Source organism: Podarcis tiliguerta (assembly GCF_965153285.1).
Source record: "Podarcis tiliguerta genome assembly, chromosome: 11".
Lineage (NCBI taxonomy): Eukaryota > Metazoa > Chordata > Lepidosauria > Squamata > Lacertidae > Podarcis > Podarcis tiliguerta.
Window position 1 is genome coordinate 22,007,462 of NC_139544.1, and position 17,741 is coordinate 22,025,202.

Consider the following 17,741-nt stretch of genomic DNA (forward strand, 5'->3'; position numbering starts at 1 on the left):
GTTTAGTTTCCGCAATGCAGTGATCTGCTCCAAGCTTAACCCAACCCTCTGGAGCAGATTTTGAGGGTGCACAGTGGGCTGCAAGAGGGACAGGGGGAGGTGATGTCCTGTTGCACAAGCAGAAGTCTGTTCCACTCATGCACAGAGAGCATTGGATCACAACCCAATGAATGCAAGGTCCTGGCCTGCAGATTGCTTGGATTGTATAATTACTTCTCAAGCCCACACTGGCAATGGCTCAGGTATGAACACAGGCTAAGCTTTCAGTTTGGGATGAAGCAATCTTTAACTGCTTCACCACATGCCCAGCCGCTCATCATGAGCAAAATGAATCGTGTGGATTTTAAAACATTGCCCACCAAATGGTAACCAGGGAAGTTGGTGTGTAGAATGCTATCTGGCCTCACATTCTCCATCTAAATACAAAACTCAATGCTGCCCTTGAACATCTGATGCTATTTTGTTAACTCTCTATACAGTAAGAAACACACACCCCAAACTGCCTAAATATAAAAGCAATATACTAAAGATGCTTTGCCAGAACAAACGGATAGCTATTGGCACACAGAATATTGGCACAGAAAGTGTCGCTATCAAAGCTGCCTCCTCATTCTTGATATAAATGACCAAGAGTGAAAATAAATAGGTTTCACAGAAAGTGAGCTGTCATAACAATCATTCAGGTATGCAGCATGAAAGATGACGCTGTCGCAAGATCACTTTTGTCTCAAAGATGCCGCTGATTTAGACAGGTAAGCAGAAAACCAACCCAAGAACTGTAGGCAAGAGCTGTCACACCTATATGTATACTGATCACATAAATTGCTCCAGGTAAGTGAAAGATTATTCTGCAAGAGTAGTAATGCTTACAGCAACTGCCTCCAGGATTTGTTTGACAGCATCAGCAGCATCTCGTTCACTGTAATATCCTTTTTCCACAATCCTATAAAGAAACAGAAGATTTATTTATTCATAATAAATTTGTATACTGCCCTTAGCATAAACATACAAACCACACAAAACACAGCACAAACATACAAAACACATAATAAAAGCAAGAACAAAAATGAAACACACACATAACTCCTCCCCCCAACACATTTAAAATGACAGAGATTGCAAATCAGCCCAAGGCCTGGCTGAAGAGGAATGTTTTCACTTGGCACGAAATTTCACTTCAGACTCAACGGTTACAAGGAAAGCACAGTCCTAGGTAAATGTGCTATTAAAAATTAATCACACAGTAATCAGAGCAGACACATCTTATAGTCTAGGAAGTCTCCCGCATAACAAAAAAAACCACTTGCTCATGGCTAAAAATAGATTAACCAAATATACAGCAACTCTGATTCTCAGCTAATAACAAAAAGATTGTTTTTCAAGACATCGGCTTAGGTGCTATGGGAATGAAATGAATTTGTGCTAATAAATGCAGTATCCTTAAAAGGCTACCGTAAAAAAAAAAAAAAATGTTCATACTTATGAACTCCAGAATTAAAGGGCAGATACACAAGCTCCATACTCTTAGTCAGGAATAAGCCCTTCTGAGTCCAATGCTATTTATTTCTGTCACTGTGTAAAGGACTAAAGTCATGGCTTGCAAGCTTAACCAAGCTATAACGAAATAAAAGTGATATATAGGAAAAGGCAGGAATAGGTAAGGCCATAATATGCCTTCTATTTTGTGTATATATACACTAGTTTCATTCATTCTGTGATATAGCTTTCAGGTCTAAATGCTGTTCCGTAGTGCCTTGTTTTTACAGAATGGGAATCTCAGTGTTGCCATTGATAACTACTGAAAAGCTGGGCCACGCAGTTGGCTTCCCAAACAAGGAAACCATGAACCAGGCTCTATGGATATAGATGAAACTATTCCCATGGTTGTGTTGGCTGGACATGCATATGGCTGAGAGATTGGCCATACTCCTGGCATGTAGGCGGTAACAGTGATTTTATGATTTAGTCTTAAGTAAACCATATAGCCCTAGGGAAGGTGAGTCAATAGCATACTAAGGCTAACAAAGCATCAGGGTTTCCTAGAGGTTGTACAGGGTGCTACTTGCATTCATAACTTTTTAGGAGCTTTTGATTGCACTGCAACTGCTAAAAGTTGCAGCATAGGACCAAGCACTCAAATTTCCATAGCTCCATTGCACAGAAGGTCATTTTAGAGCAGGGGTAGGCAGCCTAAGGCCCAGGGGCCGGATGCGGCCCAATCGCCTTCTCAATCCGGCCCGCGAACAGTCTGGGAATCAGCATGTTTTTACATGCGTAGAATGTGTGCTTTAATTAAAATGCATCTCTGGGTTATTTGTGGGACATAGGAATTCGCTCATTATTATTTTTCAAACTATAGTCTGGCCCACCACATGGTCTGAGGGACGGTGGACCGACCCACAGCTGAAAAAGGTTGCTGACCCCTGTTTTAGAGGAATAATCCTCATACCTTTTACTCTGTGGCAGTTGCAGTGAAATCAATGGATCTACTCCAGAATAAATGGTTTGAAGACTGCAGAAATAATCTGTTGTCTCCTGTACAGAAGCAGCATTTTGTTTTCAGGCTGTTCACTGACTGAAGGCTCCGTGAACTAAAATGTGATCACAGCACAGCTCCTTAGAAAAGAAGATTGCTTCCATGCTATAGTAATAACCACAGTACAATGAAAATAATACAGCAAAATAACCTTGAACAATCAATTATTGCAAAGTGCTTCTGAGTTGGAAATAGAAAGAAAGAAAGTTGGTATATTTTGAGGCGCTGAGGCATTCGACAGCCAACCTTTCCCACAGACTCACTTTTATTACTCTATTGATCCGAAAGAGAGAGAAAAAGATTAATCTAGCTCAGCTCAGGGGGGGAAATTACCACAGAAACATTGTTTTGTACAGGGTTCCCAGCTTTAAATTTAAGAAATATTAGCCACCTGAGTCCATGGGGAGAATCAGAGGAGGCCAGAAATGGCGCTTGGCAGGTCAAGGGTATGAGGTAAAATATCGTTGCCTGGGCTTTCTCTGATATTTACTGGGTTTTTTAAGATATTGATTCTAGTTACTTCCCAGAACATTGTTTTACTAATAATAATGGATAGTTTGGCAATGCTGCTTCAGCAGTTCATTAGACAACTGAGACACATGTGAGTATAAGGGACACAGAAGAAGTACATTATCTTGTCAGAGGCTACACACACACACACACACACCTCACACACAAAAGAACACGTCTGGATCATTTATCAGTGCTCTCAACTTCAGTTGTCAGCTCATGCTATTCAAAGTGCTAAATTGTCTGATTTATTGATGTCAAAAAATATCTCAACAATGCAAAAAGTTTATGCTATTACTCATCCCCCTACTCCTCAGTTTTAATGAACTAAGAAGGCAAATATAACTTCTCTGTATGTTCAGCAAGGGTTCTCCCTCTCCTTCCATTGAGACATCGCCAATGCAATCCCCCCCAACCCCCCCCCCAAAAACTTATTTCTTTCTCCTCATATGAAGACCTGATAATTACCACTTTTTCTTTTAACCGCCTACTCTCAGAATAATTTTTCATGGGGAAGCAGACAACTCAGTGGGTTGCATCCAGTGGTGGCTTGCCCTACACAAGTCAGGGCATTCGATTTTTACCAATCTGCCATGCCCACTTAAGTCCCCCAATCACCCTGGAAACTGGTTCTGAGAACTAGTGGGACACCCCCACAAAAATTAATCACATAATGGGATTCATGAAAGGAAACATTTCCACTAAGGCAAAATCACATTTGGATTCAATGCAGCATTTTAGATTGCTAAATGACTGGTCCAAAATCACTTAGGACTCAGCTAAATTAGTAAAGAAAAGCCATTTTATATGCGTTATAACACTATGACACCAGATGGCGCCGCGGAGTCCCATCTTTCGTTACCGTGATTTTCCTTTATAAAGCTTACAGCACGTTTAACTGAAACGCTTCTTTGATGTGTCTAGATCCAGCCTGGGTTATATGAACTTAAAAAAAACAAACAAACTGATTTCCCAGGGACAGAAATCAAACATTACGTTTCTGGATGGAATTTTAATAATAAAATACATTATGGTTTGGAGCTGACAGCTATGCGCATCACCACGGAACACACTGAATGACAGCTTTTGCTTTCTTTAAACTTTTGCAGCTTCCATAGTACTTCAAAATTCCATAGAGGCATCATCTAGAGCTGTGGAGTTTGTTGTCATCAATACGCCTAGGACACTAAAATTATATTTAATTAACTTAACATCCAGAACAACTATCTCAGCTTGGAACCAATGTCTGGAAGCAATGGATGTGGTAAGAAGCAAGGAAAAAAGAAAACCCCAGGTGTTTAATCCAGAGAAGATGGAGGTGATGCTGGTAGATAACTTCAAGGATCTTGAAGGACTTGTTAGGAGAGATGGTAAAAAAGGTAAAGGAAAAGGACCCCTGGAAAGTTAAGTCCAGTCAAAGGTGACTACAGCGTTGCAACGCTCATCTTGCTTTCAGGCTGAGGGAGCTGCCGTTTTTTCATAGACAGCTTTCCAGGTCATGTGGCCAGCATGACTAAACTGCTTCGGTGCAATGGGACGAGTGCCAGAGCATACAGAAATGCCGTTTACCTTCCCGCCACAGTGGTACCTATTTATCTACTCGCGCTGGCGTGCATTCAAACCTGCTAGGTTGGCAGGAGCTGCGACAGAGTAACGGGAGCTCACCCCATCACAGGGATTCGAACCGTTGACCTTCTGATTGGCAAGCCCAAGAGACTCAGTGGTTTAGACCACAGTGCCACCACCGTCCCTAGGAGAGGTGGTATCCCATATCAGAAACACTGGGGGATGGGGAAACACAAACTCTTGAGAGTCTCATGGACTGAAAGAAGATCAAACCTCTCCATTCTGAAGGAAATCAGCCCTGAGTGCTCACTGGAAGGACAGTTCCTGAAGCGGAGGCTCCAATACTCTGGCCACCTCATGAGAAGAGGAGACTTCCTGGAAAAGACCCTGATGTTGGGAAAGCAGAAGGGGATGACAGAGGATGAGATGGTTGGACAGTGTTCTCGAAGCTACCAACTTGAGTTTGACCAAACTGCAGGAGGCAGTGGAAGACAGGAGTGCCTGGCGTGCTCTGGTCCATGGGGTCACGAAGAGTCGGACACGACTAAATAACTAAACAACAAATGTGAAGAATTCGGCACTTCATTGAATAAATATTTCTTCTACTCTCCTATTTTAAATCACTTATATTGTTTCATTTTTCTAACATTGTATAATAGCTAGATGATTGTCTAAAGCAGAGACTGATAAACAGATTAAACTTGCTACAATGCAATGCTTTAAAATTACAGGTATCATGGGATTTTTTTCCTTTTGCAGACTGAAACTGTCGAAAAGTTTGTAAAATATTTAAAACAAAATGGGATCTCTTTATTCCGCTAAGAAATCTGACAGCATATGGAAGGCTTTCCCCAGTGCCTGCCATCAGCATTGATGCAGTTCCAGTTTCTTGTTGCCAAGGTATCTTTAGATAGTTGCAAAGTGATGTGTCTTTGAAAATGAATCCAGGGTGCTAGTTTTGCACTTACTTCAGAATTTTTAGCAAATGTCAGCTAGCCAGCCTTGTAAGAGATCATATCCTGACTTGTCTAGCTGTCATGAAAGAATTGTGCTTGGCAATGGAGCTTTCCCCTGCTTCTGACACTGCCTGCACAGTGTGACGCTGTCTCAGGATCCGGCCATATAGCACAGACAAACATGAACTTATGTGGCAGTTATATAACCCCAAAGGCCTGGAAACAGTGTTATGTTTTCTGTATACCTCACCGTCATCATGTGCATAGCAGTTTACATCAGGGATAGGGAACCTCTGCCAACCCTAGATTGGCGTTGCTTACCAGACTACCACTACCACCCCAGCTTACCACTTACCACTACCACCCCAGCCCTTCAGACTGAAATGTCTGCAAAAATGCACTCAGGCTTTGTCTCTGGACTTCACTGATTGCCCCTTCTGCCTTATTCAGCATGTTTTCCTGCTCAATATTCTTGATTAGAAACTGTTCCAGTGTGGGCCTTGAAAACAGATCTTTTTATTTTATTCTTAACCCAGTTTATGGCTCCACACTTAAGAAACAGCCTGTCATTCCTCTGCACCCTTCACAACTCCTTCCTGCCCCAGTTTATTACTTTCTTTTGGGGGGGGAGTCAGCTGCAGACTATGCCAAGATAACTCCATTCCAGGACCATTCGGAAGGAGGGTGTTTAAGGCAGGGTGGTCCAAAATCATGCACTCGTCTTCTTCGCAGGCTGCGTTTATTTACAGACTTTGCAAGAGACTCAACTGGTTTTGAACAGTCTGAAATATTATTATTGTTATTATTATTCCCCCGCCTTTTATCCTGACAGGAACTCAACACGTGCTTTCGTTAACAATGCAGACAAGCAGTGGGATGTCTGAGTTAGACAATTCTTCACCAGCTGACCAATGTCCGCCTTAAGGTTGGTGGTTGACATTCGCAGGCAACTTTCAAGTGAATGATCTACTAGGTTGTTTTGAGTTTGGGACTTTGTGAAGTTCATGTTTGAAAATGATTGTTCACAGTTCACCCACCCACCCTCTCTGGCACTAAAGTTCCCTTCTCTCCCCAACCAACTGGTGCACCCCAAAGCTCAAACTTCTCTGCATTGCAAAAAAGAAAGAAAGCAAAGTCTCTCCCTCCCTCCCTCTCTCTCTCTCTCTCACACACACACACACACCGTGCTTCTTCTCTGCACCAGGTTGTGCTCCTCTTCTTCTTCTTCTCCCCCCCCCCCCCAGGTGGCTCTGGAGCACTGGCAGCCTGGGGGAAAGCAGCCACACTCCAAGTGAGCCATAGAGCATAGCCTGTTGGCTGCACAGAACTCCTACAGCAGCAGTAGCCTGCCTTTGGCTGCGGCCACCGTCTTCACCAGCCTGATTGTGCTGCCCCAGGTGAGGAGCTGGAGGGCCACAAAGACAGCTGCAAGGGCCACATGTGGCCCACGGGATGCGTGTCAGACCACCCTGGCCCAGGTGAAAGCCATATGAAAGAATCCATGTAATGTGCTCTCTACAGCCAATCACCCATAGGAACCTGCATTAGGAAATTCTCAAAGTTCGCAGATATAAGCAAATAAGAAAAACAGGGCCTCCTTGGTTAAATAATGTTTAGCACAGAAAAATGGACCTAATTGCTATCTATCTTAGCTCTAGGATCACGCAGCACTGCTGTCCGAAGGAAAAACGCAAGAATGGGAAAGGTTCAAAGTGGTCTGATTTTTACAACTCATTATGATGATACAAATCTTGATGATTGGTTATTTTATCCTCCACTTCCTTATCCTATTAAATGCCCATCTGTTTCTTGTATACTTTTGCCTCACCTGCAGATCTGACCACATGCATTCGCTGGCAATTTGCCCACATTCGCCTTCTGAAACTCTCACTGTTCATTACTCCCTTCTGCTCTGTTGAACTTCTATAAATAATAAACCTGTTTGACATACTGATGTGACCAGCGTGTTCATGATACACACTGTTTACTTTTGACAGGGTATTGGAGCATATGAGGTATGAAACTTCTCCTTTGTGATCCATATTGGTGGTATAAAATGTTGTCTTTGAAAGGCTGCCTGGGTGAGAATATTCCTGTGTGTGCGTATATATGTATGTATGACATTTGTATGTATGTATGTATGTATGTATGTATGTATTTGTGTGTGTGTGTATGTATGTATGTATGTATGTATGGCATTTGTATGTATGTATTTGTATATGTATGTATGTATCACCCAGTAGTGATGAATGGAAGTGAGAGCTGGACCATAAAGAAGGCTGATCGCCGAAGAATTGATGCTTTTGAATTATGGTGCTGGAGGAGACTCTTGAGAGTCCCATGGACTGCAAGAAGATCAAACCTCTCCATTCTGAAGGAAATCAGCCCTGTGTGCTCACTGGAAGGACAGATCCTGAAGCTGAGACTCCAATACTTTGGCCACCTCATGAGAAGAGAGGACTCCCTGGAAAAGACCCTGATGTTGGGAAAGATGGAGGGCACAAGGAGATGGGGACAACAGAGGATGAGATGGTTGGACAGTGTTCTCGAAGCTACCAGCCTGAGTTTGACCAAACTGCGGGAGGCAGTGGAAGATGGGAGTGCCTGGTGTGCCCCGGTTCATGGGGTCATGAAGAGTCGGACACGACTGAACGACTAAACAACAAGAACATGGCATTTTTATCTCAGCTTTTATCCAAGGAACTCAAGGCAGCACACATGGTTCCTCACACCCTATTCTATACCCTTAACAACTCTGTGAGATAGGTTAGGCTGAGAGAGAATGATTGTCCCCAGGTCACTCGGCATCATGGCAGAGTTGGGATTTCAACCCAGGTCTCAGAGATGCTTAGGAAACAGGAATAAGCATCTCTTCCTGTTTCCTCTGTAAGACCTTCTAACAACGGCACCACACCAGAGAGAGAATGGGACATTCTGCAAACTTAAAAGGAGCATTCGGAGAACACAAATGCTGCTGAATGAGTGTTTTTGTGTTGCTGAGTCTGTCCAGTGGCTATGGGGGATGGTAGATGCATGTACACAGTTCTGCTGTGTGTATGTCTGCCTGCGTATATCTGTGCATGCAGGAGTGTGGGGTGGCTGCACTTATTTTTGGCAACATATGGCACTGGCATGCAGCCCCCGATAGCTCAGTTGGTAGAGCATGAAACTCTGAATCTCAGGGTCGTGGGTTCGAGCCCTACTTTGGGCAAAAGATTGCTGCATTGCAGGGGGTTGGACTAGATGATCCTCGTGGTCCCTTTCAACTCTATGATTCTATTATTTCTATGATTGGCCAGTGGTGAATGCAGCCCTCAGGCCCTCTGCCCTGCAAGGCTAGTCATTCCTGATAAATATTGGTACATAAAACGTGGTTTAGTGTTACATCTGAACCCAGCAGAGTGCCTTAACTATAGTTTAACTTTTAAAGCCATGATTTGTTGTTGGCTCAGTGACCTTAACTATGACCAAGTGTTATGTGTAAACATGAGCAACTCCCTAACTACAGTGGTACCTTGGGTTAAGAACTTAATTCGTTCAGGAGGTCCGTTCTTAACCTGAAACTGTTCTTAACCGGAGGTACCACTTTAGCTAATGGGGCCTCGCGCCGCGTGATTTCTGTTCTCATCCTGAAGCAAAATTCTTAACCCAAGGTACTATTTCTGGGTTAACAGAGTCTGTAACCTGAAGCGTCTGTAACCTGAAGCGTCTGTAACCTGAGGTACCACTGTATATAGTTTATGTGACCCTTGTAATGTCACCCTTCCCAAATTGTCCACCAAGAAACAGACACCAAACAAGAGTAGCTGAAAAATGAATCCGCTTTTAGTGCTCAGTTCCTCTCATTGGCACTTTTCTTGTAGTTGACACTGCTGCCAACTTTGCCTGGTAACAGAATCCTTTCCCCTTCTATTCAAAGTTGCAGCTCAAGCTGGATTTGAAAACTTAAAGGAAACACTGATGAATTTTTGCTTTGCAAATGTTTCCACTGTTGGGCGCTGGAGTGGTTTTGGTTAGTGAGTGGAATGATTTCTGGGAATGTGTCTCCTTTCAATTTGGGCAGCTTTTGAAGGAAAAAACTCATTATGCATGAGTTTGAAAGGAGATTCTGTTCCTGACAGTCATTACAATAAACATATGAAACTACTTAAGTGTGCATTAGTCAAATCAGTCTTTCAATACCCACCTAGCAGAAGAAGAGCGTAGAGAGGGGTCCAATGTAAGGAATGCTTACTTAAACCAATTGCAGGTTGGGGAAAGAAAAATAAAAGGCATGGTCGCAGAGGAAAGGAGTACACTTTAAGAAACAACAAGCTGCAAAATAGTGTGGGTGTTTCTTTCCTGGCAGAATGGAAAGTGGGAGCAGTTGTTTGATGACAGCTCTCACTCTCACAGCCGACCAGTGGAAAGGGAAATGGTGGCACGGTGAGGCAATGCCAGTAACTAGGTGCTGCAAACATTTAAGTGATGTCAAAAGGAAGGGCAGAAGAGAGTTAGAAGCCAAATGGGATAAAAGGGTGAAACGAACAAGAATTACTTCGATAATTTGCAGTTCATCCTTTGGTTTAAAGAAGGTTCGTTGACTTGTTTAAATAAACCACTGTTTAAGAATGGTTTAATGTGACAACAATAATAATAATTTATTATTTATACCCTGCCCATCTGGCTGGGCTTCCCCAGCCACTCAGGGCAGCTTCCAACAAAATATTAAAATACAGTACGTCAAACATTAAAAGCTTCCCTAAACAGGGCTGCCTTCAGATGTCTTCTAAAAGTCTGGTAGTTGTTGTTCTCTTTGACATCTGGTGGGAGGGCGTTCCACAGGGCGGGTGCCACTACCAAGAAGGCCCTCTGCCTGGTTCCGTGTAGCTTCGCTTCTCGCAGCGAGGGAACCGCCAGAAGGCCCTCAGAGCTGGACCTCAGTGTCCGGGCAGAACGATGGGGGTGGAGACGCTCCTTCGGGTATACTGGACCGAGGCCATTTAGGGCTTTAAAGGTCAGCACTAACACTTTGAATTGTGCTCGGAAACGTGATGTGTGAACCACACCATTGCTGTAACAAAAACAGGCTTCAACCTTATTCATATTGACCAGGTACCAGAAATGTCAGCAGGGACACCATGTGATGTGTAATGCAGTCACAGTTCTTGCTAAGAAGCCTAGGAGGGAAAACATTAGAAACAGGCTGCTTCCAGTTGCTTCTGCCTGAGGTCATGGCTTCTTTTGTGATTGCAGTACTGGCTATGATGCATTTGTGCCCTGAGGCATTTAAAGTACTGCCTGCAACCTTTCTCTAGCTTAGATCCCCAGATGTTGGTGGACTACAGCTCCCATCATCCCTAGCTAGCAGGACCAGTGGTCAGGGACGATGGGAGTCTATCAACATCTGGAGATCCAGGGTTGAGAAAGGCTGCCTTAGGGGCTTAGCTGAGAAGGGGCCTGAGGCCTGTTCCTCTTACAACCTAACAGGGAGGTCCTTGAGAAAGACATTTACTTTGAAGTCTGCCCTGTGAGCCAGAGGAGAGCAAGATCACAGCAGTTTTCAGGGCAGGACAGTGGAAAACTAGTCCCCATTCAATAGTAACTCTTCATTATAACAACATTCCTGCAAGAGATATAGAATAACTTTCACACATTGCCTACCTGTCAAACAGTTCTCCTCCCGTGACAAGCTCCAAGACAAGGCTGATTTCTGTGGGGGTTTCAAATATCTCCTTCAGTCTTATCTGAGAAAGGCACAAAATAAGGAATTTTTAAATTTCAGAGAAAGTATGTATATATTTTGAAGGTCAACAGCAAGCAAGTTACAGTGAAGGATGAATGTCTCATTTATCCCATTAACTTGGTCTTGGGGTTTGTTTGAACTTATTCTTGTTTTTAATTACTTCTTAAAACCTCTGCTTTTCATTCTGCCTAAAGGTTCCACAATAAAGCATCTGTATCGCAAGCAAACAAGCAAAAAAAAATTGTGTTGTAAAAAATAGCCAACTTACAATATTTGGATGTGAAAGTCGAAGTAGAACGCCTATTTCTGTTCGGACAATCTTCTTGTCTACCTAGTTAAAGGGGGGGCGGGATTCATAATAAGTTGTTGGTATTCATCTTAGACATTTTCACTGTGCAATCCTAAACACATGTCCTAGGAAGTGAGTCCTATTGAAGTCACTGGGACTTACATGCATATTTACGATAAGGCTGCAGGTTAAGAAATAGATATTTGAGCAAATATACCAGCATTCTTAAAGAAATTTCAAAGATTTCAGTGACGTTTCATACAAAATTATGATGGAAATTTGGTCAGTACCCATTGTTTCAGCTGACAGGAAGTTCCACTGAATCAAAAAGGTTTTCTATCTGCAGGCAGCACAACCTGCTACAACCACCTGTCTCATTCAGCAAGGCTACTTTTTAAAATCTTGCATTACCATTCAAACATCCTATATATTTACACAATATATTAGAAACACATTATTATTCTGAAAGCTGCCTTGTGCCCAATTACCTTCTGAGCACAGTTCCAATGACATCAGTGTGACTGCAAAAACCAATATAAGAAAATATGCCTTCCTTTCTTGAGTTGAATGTCTACATAAAAAGACAGTATGTTGTTCAAAGACTAGAAGTGTAGCAATAAAAGTGCTAGCACATTTGCAAAGCTAAGCAGGGTCCGGCATGGTTTCAGAGTGGATGGGAGACCAGGGGGTTTGGGCTAAATGACCCTTAGTGTCCCAACTCTATAATTCTGCGAAGTGGAAGGCAAAGAAGTCTCAGGGGGTGGAGGGAATCTTGCTAATACCAGTGAGAGGAGAAAATGCTCCAGGCACCGAGGTCAACATCACTGAAACCTATATAATGAAAAGAAATCAGAAAAATAAAATTAATAGTAGATGTGATCAGGGGCGCAAAGAGGTCTGAAGTCTGAAACAAAGATGATCAGCTGTTTTAGACAGATTTGAGAATATCTCAAGATACTGAGGAGACAAGAGAAGTAAGTTTACACTAAGTCTGAGGGGGGGGGGGGGAATATGTTCAAGAAACAGAAGCAAGGTGTAGATGAAGCAAGGCTTCCCTTTGTTTTATTAGGTTAGTAAGCACTCCCTGCTGGCGAATATCTGTGCCCCCAAGCTACTTCTGTGTGAGGCAGCAGTGACCCTCTAGTGCCAACATGTCACAGAGGATTCTCTTTTTACAACACTACAAAGTTAATTTTAGAAATGTGCTCAAAGACAGAATTTTATATCACTTGTTTACACATTTGGGAGAGGGGAAAGGTTTCCTCTGTGCTCTGAAAAGACCCAGCAAGCTAGCTGAAACAAGAGGGTAAGGAATAAGTGCCTAGAGGGTAAACAAGAACGGAAGAAAGGAACAAGGGGGGGGGGGAGAAATCTTACTGTTTTGTAAGCTCCAGTAGTTTTTCTGACTGCCTCTCCACTTAAGATGAATGTTGCATGTTTCAGCAGAACTCATCACTCAGTTTTATAAAATAAAACATTAATTACGCAGTCCTTCAGTGCACTCTGCGCACCCAGCAGATTTTTGTTTTTGTTTGTTTCCAGTTTCCAGTTCATACAATGCTCAGAAATTCCATTTGGCAGTTTCCATCCCTGATTTGCCAGTATGATATCTACACATGTTCATACCACAGAGTAATAGTTGGCATTTATTATTGTCCTACTTTAACGTTTTGAAGTCTCGGGATGGAATTACAAGGTTCCATCTGCAAGCATATTTGCTTGCCAGATGGAACATTCCACTCTCTGTATGTGCTGTTCTGGGGTTTTTCCTGACCCCCTCAGATGCAATTTCAGGGCAGGGGGCATGTTGGTGGGGGGGGAGGGGGAGGGAAGAAATGAGGAAGTTCCCTTGCACAAGTGGAAACCCTTGCACAAAGCTTCTGCTGGCAGGGTTCATTAGGTGAATCCCGTCCTTAAGGTTTGTTCAAAATCGTTACATAGAATTCATGACCAATAGTTGCAGTAAATGCCATCTACCAAGCAACAGCTGCTGCACACATGTTACTTATTTCCTTGCAGAATGAATGCTGCGCATTTAGCTGAATGTGTAGCATAAATACTAGGCGAAATGCACTCTTTACCATTACAACAAACAGGCTGCCGTCCAGGTTCAAGGCACAGTGTTCTTCTTACTGCTCCTCCCTGCTTTGTAGTCAAAGTAATAAGGCTACTGACTGATTCGTAATAATTTATTTACATGAATGGCATTTGCCTAAGGCTGCTTTAAACACAAGGCTTCGAATGTGCGACTCAGTGTGTCTACAGACATTGGATTCCTGCGTGAATTAGCCTTTCACTTCCCATGGAGCAGGCAGCCCAACATCAATGAAAAGAATGGAAAAAATACTTAGAGAATTTCCTCTGCAAGCAGATATTTTGCTGCATGGGATTACTAAACTGGGCGGGTATATTTCTGCAGTTCTAGTTTTTCTGAAGCCACTTAATACTCTTCCTATTATCATATATATATATATATAAATATCGCAATACCTTTTCTTGAAACAACTTCTTCAGAGTTGCACAGAGCTCTTCAGCAGGCAACATCTGAAATAACATGTTTGTTTACAGATTACTATAACAGCTTTACGCCCAGTTTAGCCTTGGCCCAATGGATACATTGGAGCTCATGGTACAAAAAATAGTATATCCTTATACAGTGCTATTTTTCTAGAAAAAGAGGTGCCGGAACTCACCATGAACGCCTCCCTTGTTCTCTTACAACGGCAATGGCACCCAGCTGAGAGTTGCCGGAACTGTGTTCTGCCGAGTTCTAGCTGGAAAAAAACCCCGTCTTCCCTAGGTCTTGCTAAAAATGTATCCAATCTCTAAACTTTGCTCTGAATACATGTGTGAATTAATGTTTGTGAAACACACTACCTATGCTTACCATCAAAATGTTTTAGCAGCCACTACCATGGCATTAGGGACGCGGGTGGCGCTGTGGGTTAAAGCCTCAGTGCCTAGGGCTTGCCGATCAAGAGGTTGGCGGTTCGAATCCCCGCGGCGGGGTGCGCTCCCGCTGTTCGGTCCCAGTGCCTGCCAACCTAGCAGTTCGAAAGCACCTCCGGGTGCAAGTAGATAAATAGGGACCGCTTACTAGCGGGAAGGTAAACGGTGTTTCCGTGTGCGGCTCTGGCTCGCCAGAGCAGCGATGTCACGCTGGCCACGTGACCCGGAAGTGTCTTCGGACAGCGCTGGCCCTCGGCCTCTTTGAGTGAGATAATAATAATAATAATAATAATTTATTATTTGTACCCCGCCCATCTGGCTGGGTTTCCCCAGCCACTCTGGGCGGCTTCCATAGAAACAAAAAATACAGTAAAATATCACAGATTAAAAACTTCCCTGAACAGGGCTGCCTTAAGATGTTTTCTAAATGTCAGGTAGTTATTTATCGCACAACCCTAGAGTCTGTCAAGACTGGCCCGTAGGGGCAGGGGTACCTTTACCTTTACCTTTACCATGGCATTAGTGAGCTTTTCATGTCATGACAACAACAGGTAAATGTTTAGGAGGATGCTCACTGGTATCTCGCACTGCAGAGTTTCTGTGTCTCAACACTGAAGACCACATTTATTTGATACTTATCATTTGTTATATAATTTTTAAACGATAAAGTATGCATCATCATTAACAGTCCAAATGTTTAGGATAAAACCTTACGGGGGGCGGGGGGTGGGAAAACCAATAATCTGGATAAAGTGAAATCCATTCTACTGTTTACAAACCTATTACCAAGCCCTGCTCTGGCACTAGTTTGGTGTTCATAGAAACAAGACTCAGCTGCACATTACCTGGCTTAGTTCCAACAGTCTGGTCAACAGATGGTACAGCGAAATACTGCTGGCTGTTTCTTGCTTTACTAACCTTGAGCTTCAGGATTCAAGCTGTGTTTGGAACCCTACGGAGTGAGTGCAGCTTATATATGAGGGAAGTAGCAATTTGCAGCACAGGAAAGGGTTAAATAACTCCGCTCTCCACTAAAACTGCTGTTATTTAGAAAGAGAGCTGGTGCAACAGCTTCTTTGCATGCATTTTTGCAAGATGGGTAGTTAGCCCTGCCAAAAATAGAGGGTCTGCATCTCAGTAGTTCAGCCGCTGCTTGGCATACAGAAGGTCTCTGGTTCAGACCCCATCATCTCCAGTCCAAAGGGTCAGTGCTAAGTTGCTGTGGTCAAAACCACTGAGCCTCTTGGGCTTGCCGATCGGAAGGTCGGCAGTTCGAATCCCCATGACGGGGTGAGCTCTTGTTGCTCTGTCCCAGCTCCTGCCAACCTAGCAGTTCGAAAGCATGCCAGTACAAGTAGATAAATAGGTACCACTGCGGTGGGAAGGTAAATGGTGTTTTCGTGCGCTCTGCACTTGTCACAGTGTCCCGTTGCATCAGATGTGGTTTGGTCATGCTGGCCACATGACCTAGAAAGCTCATGTGGACAAACGCTGGTTCCCTCAGCCTGAAAGCAATTTGAGCACTGCAACCCCATAGTCACCTTTGACTGGATTTAACCGTCCAGGGACTTTTACCTTTACCTTACTTACCGTAAATTAAACATCTGGCTGTAGAACAGCAGCTAACTGGAATCACAGCACTGCCAGCTTTACTTAGCCGAAAAATAATCATGCCAAGTCTAGAAACTAGAGTAATAATGAAGACGGCTCTTCTTTACAGAAGCAAACAAGTTTTTAAATGATTTTTTAAAAAGTTCTCATAGTTAAACTATGCTACGTTTGGCATTCAAGCTTCAGGTTATCACTTTATCAGAGCCAGACTCCATATTACATTCAAATGTGTGTAATGAATGCCTCACAGTCACTTTCATGTAAAGAACCCCCTTTCAGCTAAGCCTTCTCCTTTGAAGGACAAAGAATGGACAGCGAAAAGCACTGAAGTAGCCATCCAGACAGGCAACCACTGAAAATGTTATCTCCCTCTCCCTCAACCTGCTATGCCAGCCCAAATTCAACAACATTATGCTGAAGTTTCACAGGAAGTGAAATAACCCAGCACAACATGAAAACATAGGAATGCAAATGTTTTAGCAGCTTTGTCATCTGGATTTTCTGTAATCATTAGGTCAATGAATTATATTAATTTCAGGGCCCAGTTCAACTCTGCCTCTTGCGTGGTGCGAGAACTTCTGACATCTGAATTTCTCTTCTTTCTGCTCCTCCTCCTGCTCCCATGCAGAGGCTGCATTCTCATGCACCTATTCTTTTAAACAAATCCTGCAGAACCACTTGGGACTTCCAAGAAAGCATAGGCTGTTGCCCATTGTGATGAACATTGCGGGAATGGTTATGATATATGCAGCACTGCATGGAATTACTGCTTTGATTTTGCTTACAGTGGACAGTGGGAAAGCAATGCCTCAGCACTACTAAAAGACTTGACTGTAGAAACAACCCAATAATGCTCCCTCCCTGATCTTTGAAGCGATTTTACACTTTAAAAAGCTCTGTTGTGTAATTAATTAGGTGGTGAATGAACAGATAAATGCAGAAACATTCTTGCATTTCAAGTTTAAGCAACAAAGGCCAAACAGAATGTGGAGAGCAAGACTGATGGCTGGACTAGCTATATGTTTGCTGGTATGCCAGTGGCGTAGCGTGGGGGGTGCAGGGGGGCCGGCCGCACCGGGCGCAACATGGAGGGGGGCGCTCGCACTCGCAGCTCTCTGCCCCTATCTGGCTCACTCTCTCTCTCTCACTGCAGTGCTGGCTGTACGAATCCGATCCGAGCCGCCGGGTCGCCGCCCACTGTGGAGGGGAGGGAGCCAGGCGTGCGGTGCGGTGTGGAGAGAGAGCGAGGGACTATCTGGGGGAGGGACAGTGCAGCGGGGGCCCCCGCAAATTACTTGCCTTGCCCCGGGTGCTGACAACCCATGCTACGCCACTGTGGTATGCACATGGAAGCAGCAGTTGACTGTAAATGAGCAGAGGATTTGATCAAAGAGGGGTGAACAAGTTGGCAGAATTGGAATGAAAGTTGACATGACAGTTAAATGGTTCTTCCTGGGGGCTCAGATTTGTGACAGCACAAAATCCTATGTATGTCCACTCACTTTTGAGGAGGACTTGCTTTTTCCTATTTAGTTCTATTGTGCTTACTTTCAGGTAAATGGGTGCAGGACTGCAGCCCGGTGCAATTTCACTTTAGTG

The 17,741-nt window shown here is 43.6% G+C and overlaps 1 protein-coding gene across 2 annotated transcripts in view; it reads right to left on the reverse strand.

The window, feature by feature from the left end:
- Positions 1-17,741, reverse strand: part of CAMK4 (calcium/calmodulin dependent protein kinase IV) — an 88,940-nt gene that overhangs the window by 33,386 nt on the left and 37,813 nt on the right. The window contains exons 4-7 of one of the 2 annotated variants that reach the window (XM_083404183.1): positions 14,073-14,126; positions 11,562-11,624; positions 11,212-11,294; positions 871-943 (exon numbers count right to left, since the gene is read on the reverse strand). In XM_083404183.1, the coding sequence (XP_083260309.1) occupies positions 871-943; positions 11,212-11,294; positions 11,562-11,624; positions 14,073-14,126 (273 nt within the window). The remainder of the gene's footprint in view (positions 1-870; positions 944-11,211; positions 11,295-11,561; positions 11,625-14,072; positions 14,127-17,741) is intronic. The other variant, XM_083404184.1, reaches the window with a different exon arrangement.